The sequence below is a fragment of the Poecilia reticulata genome, linkage group LG19 (assembly GCF_000633615.1).
Source record: "Poecilia reticulata strain Guanapo linkage group LG19, Guppy_female_1.0+MT, whole genome shotgun sequence".
NCBI classification, from domain to species: domain Eukaryota; kingdom Metazoa; phylum Chordata; class Actinopteri; order Cyprinodontiformes; family Poeciliidae; genus Poecilia; species Poecilia reticulata.
This window is the reverse complement of record NC_024349.1, coordinates 23,386,458-23,404,389: the sequence shown is the minus strand read 5'-3', so window position 1 is coordinate 23,404,389 and position 17,932 is coordinate 23,386,458. Positions and strand designations below refer to the sequence as shown.

The 17,932-nt window shown below is 39.2% G+C and overlaps 2 protein-coding genes across 3 annotated transcripts; one reads left to right on the top strand and one right to left on the bottom strand.

Moving 5' to 3' along the window:
• Positions 1 to 1,668: 1,668 nt before the first annotated feature.
• Positions 1,669 to 14,306, top strand: tefa (TEF transcription factor, PAR bZIP family member a). 2 transcript variants are annotated; one of them, XM_008437873.2, is made up of 5 exons: positions 1,669 to 1,893; positions 8,616 to 8,972; positions 9,913 to 10,133; positions 11,082 to 11,293; positions 12,446 to 14,306. In XM_008437873.2, the coding sequence occupies exons 1-5, from the start codon at positions 1,818 to 1,820 to the stop codon at positions 12,465 to 12,467; spliced, it is 888 nt and encodes a 295-aa protein (XP_008436095.1). In that variant the 5' UTR covers positions 1,669 to 1,817; the 3' UTR covers positions 12,468 to 14,306. The 2 variants fall into 2 exon arrangements, with proteins under 2 accessions (XP_008436095.1, XP_008436094.1); XM_008437872.2 differs by lacking the exon at positions 1,669 to 1,893 and adding an exon at positions 6,559 to 6,900.
• Positions 14,307 to 15,265: 959 nt separating this feature from the next.
• On the bottom strand, positions 15,266 to 16,979 carry phf5a (PHD finger protein 5A). Its single transcript, XM_008437870.2, has 4 exons — positions 16,847 to 16,979; positions 16,516 to 16,539; positions 15,540 to 15,706; positions 15,266 to 15,449 (listed from the first exon to the last, which is right to left on the bottom strand). Exons 1-4 carry the CDS (start codon positions 16,896 to 16,898, stop codon positions 15,360 to 15,362), a joined length of 333 nt encoding a protein of 110 aa, XP_008436092.1. The 5' UTR covers positions 16,899 to 16,979; the 3' UTR covers positions 15,266 to 15,359.
• Positions 16,980 to 17,932: the final 953 nt, after the last annotated feature.

Here is a 17,932-nt window from a genome sequence, read left to right as displayed (position 1 = left end):
TGTGTGTGTATCTGATGCGTACGAAACGAATCGATGAAAGAGGTTGTTCTGGCTGGGATGACGACCCAGAATGACGATGGCAGCTGGCGTCCACAGACACGGAAAACTCCGCAGCCTCTCTCTTCCTCCGCAGGCACAGGAACACCTTCCCAGTGTTCCTTTCCCCAATATCGGCCACAATAATGCACTAGCAGGAAAACATATCAGGCATAAAGAAGTAAAGCGCTATGCAGAAGGTAGGCAGAGACTAGCATGTCTCTACTCCGCAGCAGCTATGAAACTCTAAAGCCCGGGAGTTCCCCTAGTAACTGCAGTCGGAACACTGCCGTAAAGTGATGTCGTACCTTGCTCTTAAAGGGACACTACCCATAAAGTAAAAACAATACAGAAAAGCAAATAACACAGAACAAACAAATAAAATACAGCTGGGTTACAGTTCCTGGGACATAAATCCTTGGATATTGTTATCTACCCCCACTGTCCCACAATTTTATCCTGACTTGTCTGGTGTGTTCTCTAATTCACGATGTTTGTTCACTAACGTTATCTGACAAACCTCTGAGGCATTCACAGAACACCTGGATTTATGCTGAGAGTACTTCACTTACATGTACAGTATTTGCAAGCCTCAATACCATAAACTTACTAGTATAACTACTATAACTTTATTCCGTTTTGTGTTAGCATGGAATTTCTAATAAACTTGCTAGCATAACTTCCATTGTTGTGTTTATTTTCATGGACTCTCGGCTACTGTAAGACAATTGGTTATAGTGGATTTTATTCATGGATATAACTGTAAAGATGGCTGAAAATAAAGCTACACTTTTTAGATTATTTAAAACATTAAGAGCCATATGCTTCCACTTCACGAATACTGTGCTACGTAAATGCTAATTAAATGCGTGTACATTTGTAATGTGATTTGGTTTTTCTTGTTTAGGATATCTGCTCTAACACCAAATACAGTAGCTATGAGGAAAGAATGTTGAGCTTTTTCGCACGTGTCTGTAGAACATCCTACCAAACATTTTTGCACGTGTAGGCTTAAGTCTACTGACCCCGCCTGAACCTGCCCTGCAGGATACAGGTATAATTATTGCCCGCAGTGTGTTTTCGATCAGAAAACATAGCGAACACCAAAACTTTTATGACTGTCTTAATCAGCAGAATCCAAGTGCTAACATTTTGATCAACAAAATGTTAATCTGGTCATTTTATTCGGCTCAATTTGCACCAAATCCACGTATTTGTTTAAAGTTACAGTTCAGGTAACGTTGGCCTACACTTATAGTGTCCCGTCACACTTAGCTGAATTCACTGAGTATAATTTTAAGATTGTTTTAAAACTGATTAAGAAATTCTGTGAACACCTGGGTGGTATTACGTCTCTTTCTGGCCTAATTTATAGGTCAAAAGAAGATTTACATCACACTGTGCAGCAATTGGAGTTTACACGTTTTTTTTTACTCTTAAGTAATGTAACTGCGTCTCGTGATTGGCTGTTAAAGTCGTGATGAACAACACCGCGAGACAGTCGGTGTTCGCTCCGTTTATTTCCCAGGTGACGCGCGTTGCTGATTGGCTGACGGCGACAAACGGAGGCGGGACTACGTTAAGTAACTTGTTGTCCATAGTTCACAGCGAGGGACCCGTTAAAGTTACTATCCCAACAGATTGCGGGTTAGTCCGTGTAGCTGCAGGACTCTGAGCTGTCTCCTCGCTTTCATTTTAATACCCTACAAGCTTAAGTTGCCACCCTGAAACATTTCATTTGTTATTATTTTTATTTAATTCCAGTTTAAAGGAGAAAAAACATGACTACAGAAATCCCCGAGATTTTCAGGGCTCTCCTTGAGCACCCGTTCACTCTCCCGAACTTTGACGACAATGGTAAGTCAAGTTGCACATTTGAGCAATGATTTAGCTCAGGTAAAACGTTGCTCAGTTTGTTTCTGCTTGGAATTCGGGTCACATCTGAGGGATAGTGGGAAATTGCAAACATTTTTGGGTCACCGCGTGTTTGTCGTGTAATTTTGTGTCAGCTGGGCTGCAGGAATCTGAACCCCTGGCTCCAGAAAGGAGTCCGAAGGTTTGAAGTTTCAGCACAGAGGGGGGGATTTGGTTCACAAGAACAATCCAAGGTGTGGCACATCCTTTTATTACGGAGATCGAGTGGCTTCTACATGTAAAATCGGACATGGTTACTATACTTTGCGAATGTGTAATTCCCGTGGAGGAGTGTTTCAGTGCATGGGATTCATTTAATCACTAGTAAGTTACATTTGCCTTCATTTAATGCTGTCAGTTTGGTGGCCAAAATTGATTTGCTGTGAAAAATATAATTTTTTAGAGTTACTTAATGTTCCAAGGTACATTCACGTCTGTATGAAAGCACAGGACCACGCCCCCCTTCTAAAAAAGAAAGGAGAGAGATAAACTGGTGAAAGGTTTACTTTGGATGAGCGGACATCAGTGATATCTGTTTTACGTCTCTTTGAAGTGTCGTGGAGCCCGATACATTTCTGCTGAGTCAATGTGTGGAAAAGGGAGTGGAAGCCTTGAAAGTTCATGATTAAATTATATTACCATTCTGTTTTCTTTCCGCTTGAAACCTCACATTAATGTTACACGTTAGTAATACACGTTGATTTTAAATTGCAGTATCTTGCCTGAAGGATAACAATGAAGTTGACTCTTAATTGGGGATCAATGAAGAGTCAACTTCCTTGAAGCAGTGGTGGGTCATAACTGTACCAATCAGTGTTTCCATGGCAATCAACCATTTTTTACTAGCTGACTAATGTTGGTAGTCTCACAACTATTGATGCAAACAGTTAATTAACTTTCAATTAATTGTTGTTTTGTTGTTTATTAGATTAAAATCAGCTACATTTAAAAATTAAATAATGTCAACTTACACCTTCTTTTACAACTGTTGTTTGGCTGCCATCCAGATGAAGGCACCGCTTGTCATCATTAAGCAGAACCAGTTGATACAGAAACAAAGATGGCAGGGCTATACCAGAACGAGAAAGAGAAGTGGTCCAAACACTTTATGAGGCTCTGTTTTGAAATATAATAACTCGACATACTCCTTAAGTTTCAGGGTGTGTGTGTGTTTTTTTCTTTTTAAATCTAGCATATTATGAAAAATTTTACCCTTTAAGTTATCCAAAGATGGCCAAGCCTCTTTTTGTAAGAGAAAACTCAGTAGGTTTTTTTTGTTTGTTTGTTTTTTAAACCGGCAGCTCAAGATCAATCAACTTTAGATTAATTCATTAATCAATAAACTTGCATCCCTACTTGCTACTTTGGGTACTATTTCTGGTTTCAGTTCAGGAATTCACCAAACCAACTAAATGTTGAGCAGTAGACTGATCGATTTGTCAACTGGACAGATGGAGGTTAACTTTCAGCCTCTTCTGATGGCTGGTGACGAGCGCTAGTGCCATGGTTGAGCTATACCTCACGTTTACATCCGTCGCCTTTGTAATTTTAAACGACTTATTGGATTAACAAGCTTATTCATGTATGATTTGAATGCAAATTAAAATCACGTCTGCTTCCTGGAAACACCGCACTTGTGAAATTAATTTTTTCAACATTAAAATATCGATAAAGCTTCGCACACATCCGTAATGGAAACGCAGTAACTGTGGGCAATGTTGTAATTGAATAGTACGACTTGGAGCTGTCATAGCAGAGTTCAGTAATGGTACAGTCGCAAGTTTCTCTTGTTTTTTGCAGCTCTACTTTGTGTTTTGCTTAAAGCTCCAAATAACCCCTCCTGTTACCAGTTGCACGTTTTCCCTAACCAGAAAAAAAAAAAGTGCACACCCCATTCCGTGCGTGCTCACGCAGTCAGCTTGTTTCACATCAGTTGCTCAAGCAGCTTCTCCTCCCTGGCAGGACACTCATTATCTTCTGTAAGTCAACAATTTAATAATTTCTCTAAAATTTTCCAAAATAACCTCAGTCGTAACAGGAATAGTTAAATGTAAACCTTCCTGAGCAAGGGTGGCCACTCTCTGCCATTATAGAACAGGATATAACACAATAATGTCTCAGAGAGGAGTGGGTGTTCTCTGTTTGCAGCTGTTCCGTGATTCCATTTGTCTAATTAGGTCTTATTTGCCATAATCAAAGGCTGAAGACATTTTTCCAGTCAGCAATTAGTCCAGACTGACACTGTGATGATAAACAGGGTGGGAGAAGAAACACACTCACAAAAATAAATTTTCTTTAGCCGATTTCCCAAAATAGTTGGCCTTTCCTGCTTCATAAACATGGGTTATGAAGTGGGAAAGGCCATACAATTCTGTATGACTTATGTTTATTTGGTATTTAAGTTAAAAAAAATAACCAAGAGAAAATGTAAGAGATGTAAAAAAAAAAAAAAAAAAGCTGGTCGTTTGCCTAGGCTTAGTTTTATGTCCCATCTTAGCCACCAGCTTGTTCTTTCTTTCACTGTATCCCATGACGCCTTTTTGTCAGGAGCTTAGCCGTAACAAATCAATGCTAAATTCCACTTTTGAAGCCGTTGTTGTGAAATAGGATGCCTCAAGCTGACCACAATAGTGAAACTAAATTGGAAATTCTAGTGAGAAAGACAAAAATTGCCAGGAAGTGAGAAGTAATGTTCTGAATTGCGATGAAGAAGTCGCCTCAAAATTCAAAGTCTCATGATCAAGACTGGCACCACAGGAATTACTTTTAGACAAGCATCAGAACATGAAGCATGTCTCAATCCCTTGAGATATGTGATTGAGACATGCTTCATGCACTATAGGTTATGACATATAGTGCATGACCTTGAGCAAACTCATGACTTCAACAGTTTGTCAGCACAAACAGTACCTAAAAGAAGTCACACGTGTTTCCTTTTTACATAAAGAATAGCTGGGGCCTCTTCTACTACCGTCATAAAAATGTTTTATAGCTCTAGGGTTGCGTGCTTGTTGTAGTTACTCGCAATGGTGGCCAAATATATACAAACTGTACAAACTGTACAAACCATAAAGTTTGTACATACTGTCTGCTACAGACAAATAATGGGTTATTTGTCTGTAGCAGACAAATAACTCCTGCCTGCTACAGTGTTTTGAAAAAGTATAATCTGCTTTACAGATTTCTTCTGTTTTTTTCTGTTGATGTTTTTTAGACCATCAAACACTGTTATTTTGGACAAAGACACTAAATGCATTTTTTTAAACCATAAAAGTCCTAGTGAACAATCTGGTGCTATGTGAAAAAGTAAATAAGCCAAAAAACTGTTTTTCACCTCTGGCAGTAACAACTGCCATTAAGTGTTTGATGTCGGAGAGATGGTGGCCTTTTTTTAATCTGAGGCAAGAGAGATCTGGAAAGCTTTCGTTCTTGGTTTTTTGTCAACCTTCATGAGTCCTCAAGACATTTTAGGGTGAGTTTCGTTGGCCCGGCAACAGTGGTGAATCTGATATTTGCTTTAATCCTCAATGCCTAAAACCCTTTTCCATACCGATAGATCTAATCTTTCCTTCATTTCATTTTTTAAGGGTGTGTTGTTTTTTGAGGTATTTTTGCGTACTTCAAACCTGTACGTCAGACAGGTTCTGTTTGGTTGGGAAAGCTTTTTCCACCACCTGATAAATAAGATCATTGTTCGAAAACGATTCGATATGAAATATTTTGATGGCAAAAAGAAAAAAGCTTAACAGGATTTGCAGATTGCTTGTCTTAGATTGTCTTCAGTTTGCAGTGGTTTCCTTGGCAATGTATGCAAACCACCTGGGTACAAATGTTTGTGTACATTATGATCACAATCCCCTTTTTACCCATGACTAACTTGGTCATGCTAATTCTGTCTTGCTATGTCTCCTGGACAAGATGTACAGATTCTTTGCCCTTGGTGTGTCTGCTCAGCTAGGCTGCAGGAGAAATTGAAACCTGAAGGTGTCAGACAGGCATGCATAATTACAAGTTCCCCACCGCGGCCGCCCTTTTTGCACACCCTTGCATGTGAGAGACACAGATACAGAGCCGCAGGGCTGGATGGAGCCAGCAGATATGTAAGCGCGGCAAGCAGCACGTGTGTCCCCACGTGAGCTGCGCCACAACACAAAACAGAGGCTCTTCATGATGAGTTAGTTTACATCTCCTCAGTGTTTCTAGTTTACACTTTTGCTGCCACTTTGGGAATTGGGTTAATTTGAGGTGAAATAAGCAACTGACATATCACACAGGCCATTCCTAAGCAAAAGTTGCACTAAAACATATAAGTTGGTGCGTTTGACGGAAATTTAAGTTGCAATAGCTGAATAAATGGGTATAATTTGTGGTTTTATGACAAAAAATGAATATGTTTTTCCCTGTGACAGGTCGTTTTAGTTTTTTTCCACAACTCCGTGAAACATATGTAACACGGTTAACCAATAAGAGTGCAGTTACTACCCCAGAGCTCCGCCTACTCTTGAAATTTAATTAATATTAATGAGTTGTGGTCCAGTTCGCCAATCGAAGCGATGCAGAGCAGACATGTTAATAAGAAGGCGTGGTCCCCCCCCTCCCCCTACACCAAAACCCGAATACCTTCTTTTTTTCAGAGGAAGTGGGTTTAGAGAAGGGAACTTATTGCGATGCTTTGATGTTCGGGCAACTTTTCAGTGTGTTTTCGGGGTACTAAACCATCTTATGTCACGGCGGAATAAATAATATCGCGGACGCTCAACTCAGGGCTTAGTGGAAAACAGCGGAGACTGCTTCTTTCGCCGTGAACAACAACAAGGGAAGAGGGAAACATGTCGGTGGAGCCCATTCACATAAAGCTGGAAGCAGCCGGAGAGCCTCCTAGCTCGTTCCCGGTGGTTCTGAAGAAAATAATGGAAATGCCCCCACCGAATATACTGGACGAGGACGACGGTAAGAGGAAAACATTGGTGGAGCAGAGAGAGTGTGGACCTGCAAAAACTGACTTCTCAACCCGTTAAAAACGGAGGGAACAGCGCGAGAACGCCGTTTACTACAGCGGGTTTTCCAATACTAGTGACTTAGAAAGATATAACGACAATAGCATAGTCTATATAAGCATGGCCTCTTTAAACAGTGGCCTCTCTGCTCCTTTAACAGAGCTCACAGTCTAGATGTTTCTAAACACGCCCCGTGTTTTGAATATAGCTTCGTTGATGCTGACGTTTTGTTTGGCGTCTACATTAAATATTAAATTTAGCTTCTAGATTTGTATCTACTTCATTTGGTGCAAGATCTTGTCGCTCCCGTCTTGTTAAATGCCACCTGCAGAACGATTGAGGACAGAGAGCACACACTGTTCAGGCAAAACATTGTAGGTTAGCAAAAATATTGTGTTATTGTTTCTACAACTATTCTTAACTAATGCATGGTGAATGAAGAACTAGGACGCCCTGTACTGGCTGATAGCGGGTATTTGGGTTCAGGCGGGAGGGTTTTGTGTGGGTAGGGTGACGATGCTATCCGGATGCCCGATGGCACTGTAAGCTATCCATCCATTTTCTTTGCACCCTTGTCACTTGGTGAGGGTCGGGAGGGGCGCCTATCTCCAGCTAGCATTCCGGGCGAGAGGCGGGGCAACACAGAGACAGACAGGACACACAACCATGCACACACATTTTTTTGTGAGAACATGCAAACTCCGTGCAGAATAGTTTGCCACTCACTGCGCTCAGATATTATTTTTTAGAATAGGTCACTACCCAGGGTGCCATGACTTGGGGGGGCGCCACTAGCACTTTGGATGTCCTGAAGTGAACACATTTTTTATTGACTATTTGATATAGGCCAATAACTTTTGCTGGACGACAAATTGTCCCAGAAGTTATTGCAATGAACAAAAATCTTGTTATTTTGAGACCATTTTCAACTAAAATAATAATTTCTAACAAATTTTCGACACTGGAAACTGGAAGACAGATGGAACAACAGATAAAATAAATTATGAAGTGTCTGTAAACAAAATTGTCCTTCAACAAAAATGGCTGATTGAGACCAAAGCACCACACTGAAGACTTTTATTATTCAGTTTTTGGTACAAAGAGAGAAAATGATAAGTCAGGCAAATAGAAATATTGAGCTTGTTCTAATTTATCATGAACTAGAGAGTGAGCTTTGGGCACTTCTCCCACTCCACTTAATGAAAAAAAAACAACTTGTTTTTTGTATTTTTCAATTTACAAAACCCAAATTTTTATTATTAGCACCACAAATTTGAGTTGGCAGTCAAATAGTTAACCTGAGTGCTTTTCTATCTGAACACCCTATAGGTGATTAAACTTCTTGTTTTGCCTTGGAGGCAAACGTGAAGTGGCCCGTTTGTTTCACTGAAGGAGAGACATGCTAACTCCTGTTGCAGGTCTAAACGTATGTTAAAAGTGGGCTGTGCTTCTGTCTGTGACTCAGCATATTTGTCGCCTCCTCTTGCATGTCAAAGCCACAACCCTGCGGTTCACTTTCCCCCGGCTGTTTCACACATTTCTGATCCGCTCAGGAATTGTTTTCATGTCGGAAAAAGCTTCCTTTGTTTTCTTTCTTTCTTTATGTATTTTTTTAAGACACCTTTTTCATAAAGAAGTGTAACCGTAACCTGCTGCCGCCTCTTTCAGACACGGATAAGGAGAAGTTGGGTCTGGAAGGCAGTGCCGACCTGACCGGAGGAGGAAGCGACATGGGGCCTTCGGCCGCGCTGACCCCTGCTATCTGGGATAAAACCATTCCCTACGACGGCGAGAGCTTCCACCTGGAGTACATGGACCTGGAGGAATTCCTCATGGAGAATGGCATCCCGACATCACCCGACAACGCCGCTTTAAAGGGACTCCCAGAAGTTAGCGTGGCCGAAACTGAGAAAGTAAAGAGCAAGCCCGTGACCCTGCTGCCCATCACGGAGCTGGACAGGTGCGAGGAGGAAGTGGTGATCATCACAAAGAGTGATTCGGACATTACCTGCGACGTCAGTACAGGTGAGTGGGAAACCCGCACAGAAAGCAGGAAATCGCATTTTTCGGTAAACCGAGGCAGTGTTTACCCAGTTTGGTTGTTGTTCAAATTATGATTCAGAAATTCTAGAAATAAAATGTATCGGGCAAATTCACAATTTGATTATTTTCAGACAAATTTCGATCAGCAGCATATCTCAGTATTTTATCATCTAACAGAGAAGTGGTCTCACCTGTAAAAACGCAACGTTTCTGTGTAAATACAGCTGAAGTATTTTTGTACTTTTCTACTTGTTGAAACTAATCATTTCTATTTAATATACTGATATTTACCAACTTTTTTACCCCTTAATGCATCTTTTTAATATTGTTTATTTACATAAAAATTGCTCCACTGTATAATAATATAATTGTACAATTCAGAAATTATATTAAAAAATCTTATGCACATCATCAGTCTATGCCAAGTACTTCACCATCTATGGTGAAGTACTTGGCACCATAAATGGTGCCACACAGTTAATTTTGTGTGGTTCCTCCTATTTTGCATTTTAAGGGGAACTTGGTGATAACTTGGCTTTTTCTGACTTTTTTTGGTTTTTGTGTTTTTATGTACACATCAGATATGTTAAAATTAAAATCTTTAATATTTAGGTGGTCTGGTGGTTATAGATGGCTAAGAAACATGATATGCTGTGACCTGAGTGTGACACTGCTTTGAAACAAACCAGTAGTGAAAATAGTTTTGGCTGCATAGTGGAGATTGTAGAGTTTACTGCAGCATTACCTACAGACTGCACACATGGAAGCCAGTAAAGCACACAATGGGAACAGCAACATGAAGGATTAAAATAATATATATATATATATATGTATAAAAAACAATCTATGTCAGTTTAGGTTATTTTTATTTTATTCCTACAGCTGTCTGATATCTCTGTTTTCATCTTGCTCGCCTGCTTAGAGGTGACCATCTCGCAGGAAAGGGCGACTCCGGAGCCCATCGACCCAGACGAAATCGAAGTGAATGTCAACTACGAGCCGGACCCCACAGACCTGGTCCTGTCGAGCGTTCCCGGAGGTGAACTGTTCAACCCGCGCAAACACAAGTTCAGTGAGGAGGAGCTCAAGCCGCAGCCCATGATCAAAAAGGCCAAGAAGGTGTTTGTCCCTGAAGAACAGAAGGTAAGATGTGGCCGAGAGGAAGACATAAATATGCATGTCAATGCTTGTGATTTTTACAAATTGTTTTCTGTATTGTATATTTAAAGGAGAAGAAGCGTCTGGTGGGTTTGACTGGAACGCAGCAGATTGTAGTGGATTCAGATTTCTCTTGAATATTTTCTAAAAAACAGAACTCTATTGATTTCTTTAGCCTTCTTATAAAGCAGACGGTGTAATAATTAGTTAATGTTCTTCTATTAAAAACAGTCACCCCACTGTAGCTAACTTAGAAACTTTACTGCGATATTTTGCAACTTTTCAGACAAAAAAAATTGGCATTGGGCAAAATTTGAATCTTCAATGTTGTCAACCATTTAACCATTTTTGTCACTGAGGATTGGATTAAATAGCTGTCACTTATTACTTTGTAGTCATGCTTTCCTTATAATAAAAACTACAAACTGAACTCTGATTTGAACAGGTTTTATTGTGAAACATATTTGAAAAATTGGTTTTCGTGTAAATTTATTAGCTTAATGTCTTTTATAGTGGACAATTAGAAACTAGACTAAATACATGGTTTTTAGTACTAAAACTACCTCTTAGAAAAAGATGTGGAAGGAGGAATATTATTTTCTCCAACAAATTTCAGCATCTCATTGAATAAAAGTTTGGCCTCAGTGTTAAAATGATTAATTGAGAGAAAGCTGTTATTGCTGAAGTGCTTTTGAATGAATAGACTGCAGCAGTGCTTCTTGCAACTCACAGTGACTCAGCGGTTTCCTGAAATTGACATTTCCGGTCTCAGTCTCCAGGCTCGCCCCAGAACACAGAGCTTTGCTTGTAAACAAAAAGGAGACTGGCTGTCTGCCATCTTGCTTTAAGGCAGAATCAGATTCAAACGGATGTGTTCCGATAACGCCCCTGGACTCGGGGTCTAATCCGCTCTCTGCCATCTCTTACTCCCAGGACGAGAAGTACTGGCAGAGGAGGAAGAAGAACAACATGGCCGCCAAACGTTCGCGAGACGCCCGCAGACTGAAGGAGAACCAGATCACGGTCCGAGCGGCGTTCCTGGAGCGCGAGAACATGGCGCTGCGGCAGGAGGTGGCCGAGCTGCGGAAGGAGTGCGGCCAATACAAGAACGTCGTGGGTCGCTACGAATCCAAATACGGACCAATGTAAGGGATCAGGAGGAGGAGACGTGTTTGAACGTGTCAGTGGGACGCATTCACAGTTGATGGCGCAGTGTCTCGCCTCAGTCCCACCGAGTCCCGATTGTTAATAGCAGATAGCAAATCATCCGTTCTGCTAAAAAAAAAAAAAAAAGGACATTTTCTTCATGATTTTTATTGGGTTAAACATGAAGAATGTCTGTGACAGTAGAGTAGGGTGTAGAGGGTGACCTGGATGCATTTCTGATTTATAGTTGACTGGTGCAAACCCAGCCTGACCTGGTGAACTGTCCTGTTTTAGAGCTACAGTTAGCTAGCAGTCGACTGCAGGCCAGCCTCGCAGATAGCCTGAACATCATCTTGGTGTGCTTGAAGTGCTCTGTTTTTGTTGAAATGTCAAAATAAGTCGGGGTGCACCAATTGATCGACCGGCCTGTCGATTTTTACATGCCAAGCCGATTTTATCTACAGATGTTAAATGAAAATCAATTGCTGTCTCCTTTTGCTTTGCTGGGAAAGAGAACTAAAAAGACGTAGAAATGAGAAAAATAAAAAATTAAAGGAGCTGATTTTTTTTTTTTCCTGTTAACTTTGTAGTTTGAACAACAATGCTCTCAACGTTTTAATTTGAGAGCACTGCTGAATTTCTGGTAAAGAAAATTTTTATTTTTTCATATTTTTCCATAAAATAAGATTGGAATATTGAATATGTGTTATTACCTTATAGCACCTGACTGGGCCTGTTATAGAAAGGGGAAAAAAAAAAATTGGGTTTCAACCAAAGTTGGTGATTGGCCAGAAATCTATCAATCGGTGCACCCCAAAAACAAGACTTTTTTTTGTTGTTGTAATTATTGCACAGTGAGTGAAAACTGATTATTGGACTATATCTTCCACCTTGAAATTGGACAATAATATGAAGTGACAGCTCAGTGGTGCATGTGTGAAATAAGCTTTCTTATGTTGGTCTGGCAAAAGGAGAGCTGACAAACCTATTGATGAAACACACCAATGTTCTCCGAGTGAGGCGGTAAATTAAAAGCCAATTCTCCTGTTAGATTCACTGTTGATGGACAAAGAAAAGTATTCTTTCTGCTTCAGTTGTGGCACCTGCTGCTGTTTGCCCGCTCATTCATCCCTGTTCTCTTCTCTTTCAAGTGCGCCGCCAGATGACGAGTAGACATCAGTTGATTTATTCATTTATTTTCTCTGATGAATAAATAAATCAAACCGTTGGCGAGGGTACGCAAGAACCGATCTGATCACGTCAAGGCGGAGTGGAAGAGCTTGTGAAGGCAGGACGTGACATTGCCATGGAGATGTAAAATGTTAAGATATCGTCTGTTGTTTTTTTTAATCCTTTGTATTACCACCTTTCTGAATGAGGTGAATGTAGGTGGATTCAAGTGCTTCTTCAGCACGCCTTGTTCGTTTGGTGCACTTTCTGTTTTGTACACCTGTAGCCTGAAAGAGATCACATCCATGAGTTGTTTTAGAAGAACTCCCGAGTTTTTAAGTCCTGTCCGGTGATGTTTAGGCAGTCCATGCCGTGGTTTTAGATTAGATCAGGTAATTTGGTTTGCAGTTTTATTTTTCATACTTCTTTCATACCAGATTGCTATGAAGAGCAGGGCCTGTCTTTGCCCACTAGAACATTCGACTGTGACTCTTTCAGTAACTTGAGCTTCTTCAGGGGATTTCATTGACACAAAAAAAAAAGTCAAGAAAAACCAGAACCTAGCCATTATCACTTCTTTTTATGTTTTCATTATCACTCCAGAGGCGAACTACTTTCTAACACCCTGCTTTGATGTCTGTCGTCTGTCCGCCTAGCACTTTCTCACCAGACTGGACTCCTGCTTTAATCCCTACAGGATGTCTGCTGCTTCAACTCGTCCATTTTAGTCAGCTTCAGATGTTGTGTTGACTCTGTAAGCGTAGCCGGCAGGTTTAACCCTCCCGCAGTCTCCGCTCGACTTGGCTTAGGAAGAGTGCAGCAGGTGTCACGGTCGGACAGTGGGGAAGCGAAGGGGGGTGTTCTGTCAGTTCTCAAAACCACGAGGAAAACAAACAAGAGAATCAGATAAAAGTGCATGTGGGGACAGTGCAACAGCAAACCCGCCGGGACCTTAAAAAGCTCACATGAGATCCATTCAATGCCTCTTAGGACTGTGGGAGAGCTGAGAAAAATATGAAGCCCTTTTAGGGAAAAAAACATATATATATGTATCATATTGCAGATGTTTTAATGTTCATATTTACAGTTGTTTCATACAAGTTAGAGCAAATAACCTCTAACACACGGCAACTTAAGTTAATCTATCAAGCTATTTCCAAACGTATTTTTACTGCAGCAGGTAAGCTAAAAGTGTCCGTTCTGTATCACTGGTGTTCTCTGATACATTCTGTGATGGGGCCTCTTTTACACAGATAAGGAATCTCTTAGTCTAAAGGCTCTTCTTTGTCTAAAGCCATTTTAATGCAGCTTGCAGTCTCCCAGTTTACAGTCCCAGTTCTGACCTACCCTCAGGTTATCTAACTTTCCAGCTCTGACAATAAAAGGGAAAGGAGCTTTTCTTATTTAGCTCTTGTGCTTCCATTCTTTACTGTTTTGATCAGATAAGTTCAATACTATGTCCTTTTAATTTGAGTAGGGGTTGGAAATGTGAGAAAGATGACTTTAAAAAAATGTAACAGCATTTGTACGTTTATGACGTACAAGTCATTACTGGGTGAATATTCTAGATTTATTCAACTAAAAGTTTCATTATTTTCAGTCATGTAATTAAGTATATTTTCCAAATCAGGTTTTTGTGGGTAAAAAAAATAAGTGTTTAGCTTTTTACTTTTTTTTTTTTTTGATTGCCTTGTGCTGTAATGGAGGCCGAATCTGCCTTTTCTTTATAACAGGTCAAATTCTTAACTTGCTGGTTACTTTTTTTTTTTTTTTTACATATGCCTTTTTGAGTGACGCCGTCTTGTATATATTGTATGAAAAATTAAAGCCTTGTTGACACAGGTTTGGAGTTTTTTTTCTTTTTCTCCCATTCTAACTAACGGATAACGGATGAAAAATCTTCAGAATGGTTTTGCGCTGAAGTAAAGAAAACTAAATCTGCGCCGCCCTCTACAGGTTGAAGCACCCCTTTGTGAAAATCTGTAAAAAGTTTGGGGAGATTTGCTATTTTTTTTAAACCATATGAAAATGATTTTATTTTAAAATCAAACCTTTTGAGATACCAAAAATATTTATATACATTCTGAAAACTTTCTACTTTCAACTCCCATTTTAGGCATTACTTTTTATTATATAAAAGCAGTGTGTAGATTCAGTTAAAAAAAAATTTTATTCACTCATGTATGAATAAATAACCAACTTCAAAATTAGGTAAATTTTATTTACGGGGGAAAAAATCCTATGTCAAATGGCTCCACTCCAGAACATGGTTTGTGTTCCAGAGTATTCTAGTTTGACTCATATTATTCTTATCATGAATTCATCCATCCATCCATTTTCTAACACCCTTGTCCCTTAGTGGGGTCAGGAGGGGTGCTGGTGCCCATCTCCAGCTAACGTTCTGGGTGAGAGGTGGGGTCACCCTGGACAGGTCTTTCCCAACCACGCAACACTGAAAAAACAGACATTGCTTCTCTGCTTCAGTTAAACACCCCACAATTCTGTGCTGCGGCACCATCACGGTCACATGACCAAGCCCCTCCCCCTTCAGGTACACAAGGAAATAAACGTGGGTTGTTCAAAAAGACCAACATCAGGTGCCACCGATGTTGATGCTGATGTTTCCTGGATCCCTAGTCTCCACTATATTCTGTATATATTAATCCTGTGGTTTTGAAATAACTCATGTTTCTATCAAGATTTCAAACATACAGCATGTTGAAGAAAGTATTCAACTGTCTGAAAATCAGTCCTTCTACAAGCACAAAGACTCAAGGAAAAATAAATAAAATGCATTGAAATAGAAAAGAAAAGCTTTATTTAGGAAAAACAATGTTTCTTATTGTGGATGCTTTAGAAAAACTGCAAAACTAAAAAGCCCAGACTTCGGTTTCTTCACCTCTTCTTGAAGCCGTACTTCTTCCTTTCATAAAACAGATCTGTTTTAGAGCTGCCCAAGTTCACAATCTTAGGACATCCATCTCGCTGCACACAGAATAAAAAAAGAAAAAAAAAGTTTAGGAAGTGTTTGGAGAAGCACACAGTAGACAGAAAAAAACAGCAGATGAGACTCACGTCTTTCTCCTGGATGGTGCACTCTTTGCAGTAGTAAGCGTCAGACACACCAGGCCCTCCGCAGATCACGCAGCGGCCCTGGTAGGACCCGTAGTTACACTCGTCACAAATACGCACCAGCGTGCACGGCCTAACGTAGGAGTCACAGATCACACACTTTCCATCACCTGGAAGAAAAGAGGGAGCCAGGTGAAAAACTGAGGGCCAGGGAAGGGACAGAACGGGGAACTTTTAACTGTAGTTTAAACTTCATGTTGGTCCTAGTCGTTTCTCGTGTCAGAATGGCAATTTTTCTCAAAAGTCTCACTCCAGTAATCCCATAAGTAAAACGTATGGTACGAATTTAACAATCATGGTCATTTTAAGGAAGATATTTCTACAGTGGTAGTGGTAAGACTGCTTTTGAGTAAAATATAGCAAATAAATACTATGAAATTAAGGAGAATGTAAAAAGCATGGTTATTAAAAGGTAAATGCTTTGTATTGCATCAAACATATTCCAATATGAAATTTTAACTGGTTTGTTGCAATTCTGCTCTAATTACAAACAAAATGTCTCCATGTGTTTCAACCACCTGTGCTGGCAGGTCAAATTGTTTGTCGGTTTTTAAATTGTAGTTGGAGAACACACAAAATTAGTTTTTTTTAATAGACATGTCATTCTATAACTACATTATTTTATTTTTTAAAAATATATATAGTTTACTAAGCTACAATGTTGAACAGTGAATGAGTTTTTTGGCCTTTGTTTTATTAGGCAAATATAACTAACTCAACACTCTTCATCTGAATCTGTTCTTATGTTTCCCCTCCAACAAAATGATTCTGATAAACAGTAACTTACAGGTGACTCCATATTTAATCTGTACATTTAACTAAGAAACCAAAGTAATACTGCAATAAAACCAGCTACAGCAATTGTTCGTTATAATTCCTGAAACAGGTGTGTTAGCTAAATGTAGATGACAACACTTACATTTCTCGCAAAGTCTCCCGATAGCTGCGGAATTGAAACAAAGAGGTTAGTCAGTCAAACTATAGAATTGCTTAAAACTCACATTTCATAATTGTATTATTTTTTCTCGATAAACAAACCATAATAAAAGTAACTGGTAGTGTGTCAAGGGAACAAACACGCACAAGAAACGTAAAGGCTAACATCACAGCTAACATTTTCATTGAAATCCATGCTCCAACAATTAGCTTAGCGGCTAATGCTATCTAGTGTAAGAATGTAATAGAGATAGGCCCCGGTTGATGTAGAACTACTTGGTATGTTACTTATAAACGAACTAAGTCAGACCTACCGACACCGGCTTGTTTTCGACAAAAAATCAAATCTGGATGATGCTTGGCCATTTTAGGCTAACTTATACCGAGTTGTGCTAGTGTGTTTCAACTACAACCTTTCACCCGAGTCCTGGGTTTCTGTTACCACATTACCGCCACCTGGCGGCTCCAATAAGGAAATACAACTTTGGAAATCATTGCTAGAAATTAAATCAGTGTATCATTATTTGTCCAAATAATAAAATGACACAAGAAGTTAAATAGTCACGTAAATGGATGTTAAGTAAGAGAAATATCCACAAAAATACCAGGCTTCTGCAATAAATACATGAAATAAAAAGCGGACACAATGATAAATTAAATATATTTATTGACCTACAGCATTCCTATGTATTTACAGATGTTTTTGTTTGAACTTTTAGAAATAGCATATAAATATTTGATTTCCAAAAAGCAAAACTAGAAAAAAGGTGAAGATGATGAAAGTTTAGATCTGTGAATATGAAATTTAACCAAATAAAAGTTTTCCCAATAGAAAGCAGCTGAAGGTACAGAAATAATATTTTGTTGAAACTGGGTATGAATATTATTATTATTATTATTATTATTATTATTATTATTATTATGAAAAACAAGTTTGACCTATGGTAGTGTCAGTTACAATCAGATGAGGGTAGGGCCTATAGGTACATTTACTCACATTTTCTTAACTTTTTTGGGGAAAATACTTTTAGGAGTGGATTTACTGCACTCTGCTTTTTGATTTTTACTTTAATAATATTACTCAAGTAATATTATAAGCCTTAGTTGAGTAAAAATGTTTGGATACTCTATCCAATACAAATAACTTTAATGAAAAGAGAGCAAACTCACACTCATACAGTCCTCTTGTTTCTACACCAGCTTTGTAGTTCTTTTGTTATTTTCTATCTGCTGAGCCTGTTTTACCATTATTTTAAACACTACATATTGTCCTTGGAAGTATGTTACCTAGTTATAATATACACACTACCTAAATGTAAATTTTGATTTTGAAAAAAATGATATGAAAAAGTGTTTCTTCTGCCTGAATTAGAATTTATTTATTGTAGTTTTTATTTATA

Coding starts and splice junctions, on each gene's coding strand:
- tefa (XM_008437872.2), top strand. CDS start 6,780: ATGTCGGTGGAGCCCATTCACATAAAGCTGGAAGCAGCCGGAGAGCCT. Junction 8,973..9,912: donor TACCTGCGACGTCAGTACAG/GTGAGTGGGAAA, acceptor TCGCCTGCTTAG/AGGTGACCATCTCGCAGGAA. Junction 11,294..12,445: donor GAATCCAAATACGGACCAAT/GTAAGGGATCAG, acceptor TTCTCTTTCAAG/TGCGCCGCCAGATGACGAGT.
- phf5a (XM_008437870.2), bottom strand. CDS start 16,898: ATGGCCAAGCATCATCCAGATTTGATTTTTTGTCGAAAACAAGCCGGT. Junction 15,707..16,515: donor CGGGAGACTTTGCGAGAAAT/GTAAGTGTTGTC, acceptor CTTTTCTTCCAG/GTGATGGAAAGTGTGTGATC. Junction 15,450..15,539: donor GCACCATCCAGGAGAAAGAC/GTGAGTCTCATC, acceptor TTCTGTGTGCAG/CGAGATGGATGTCCTAAGAT.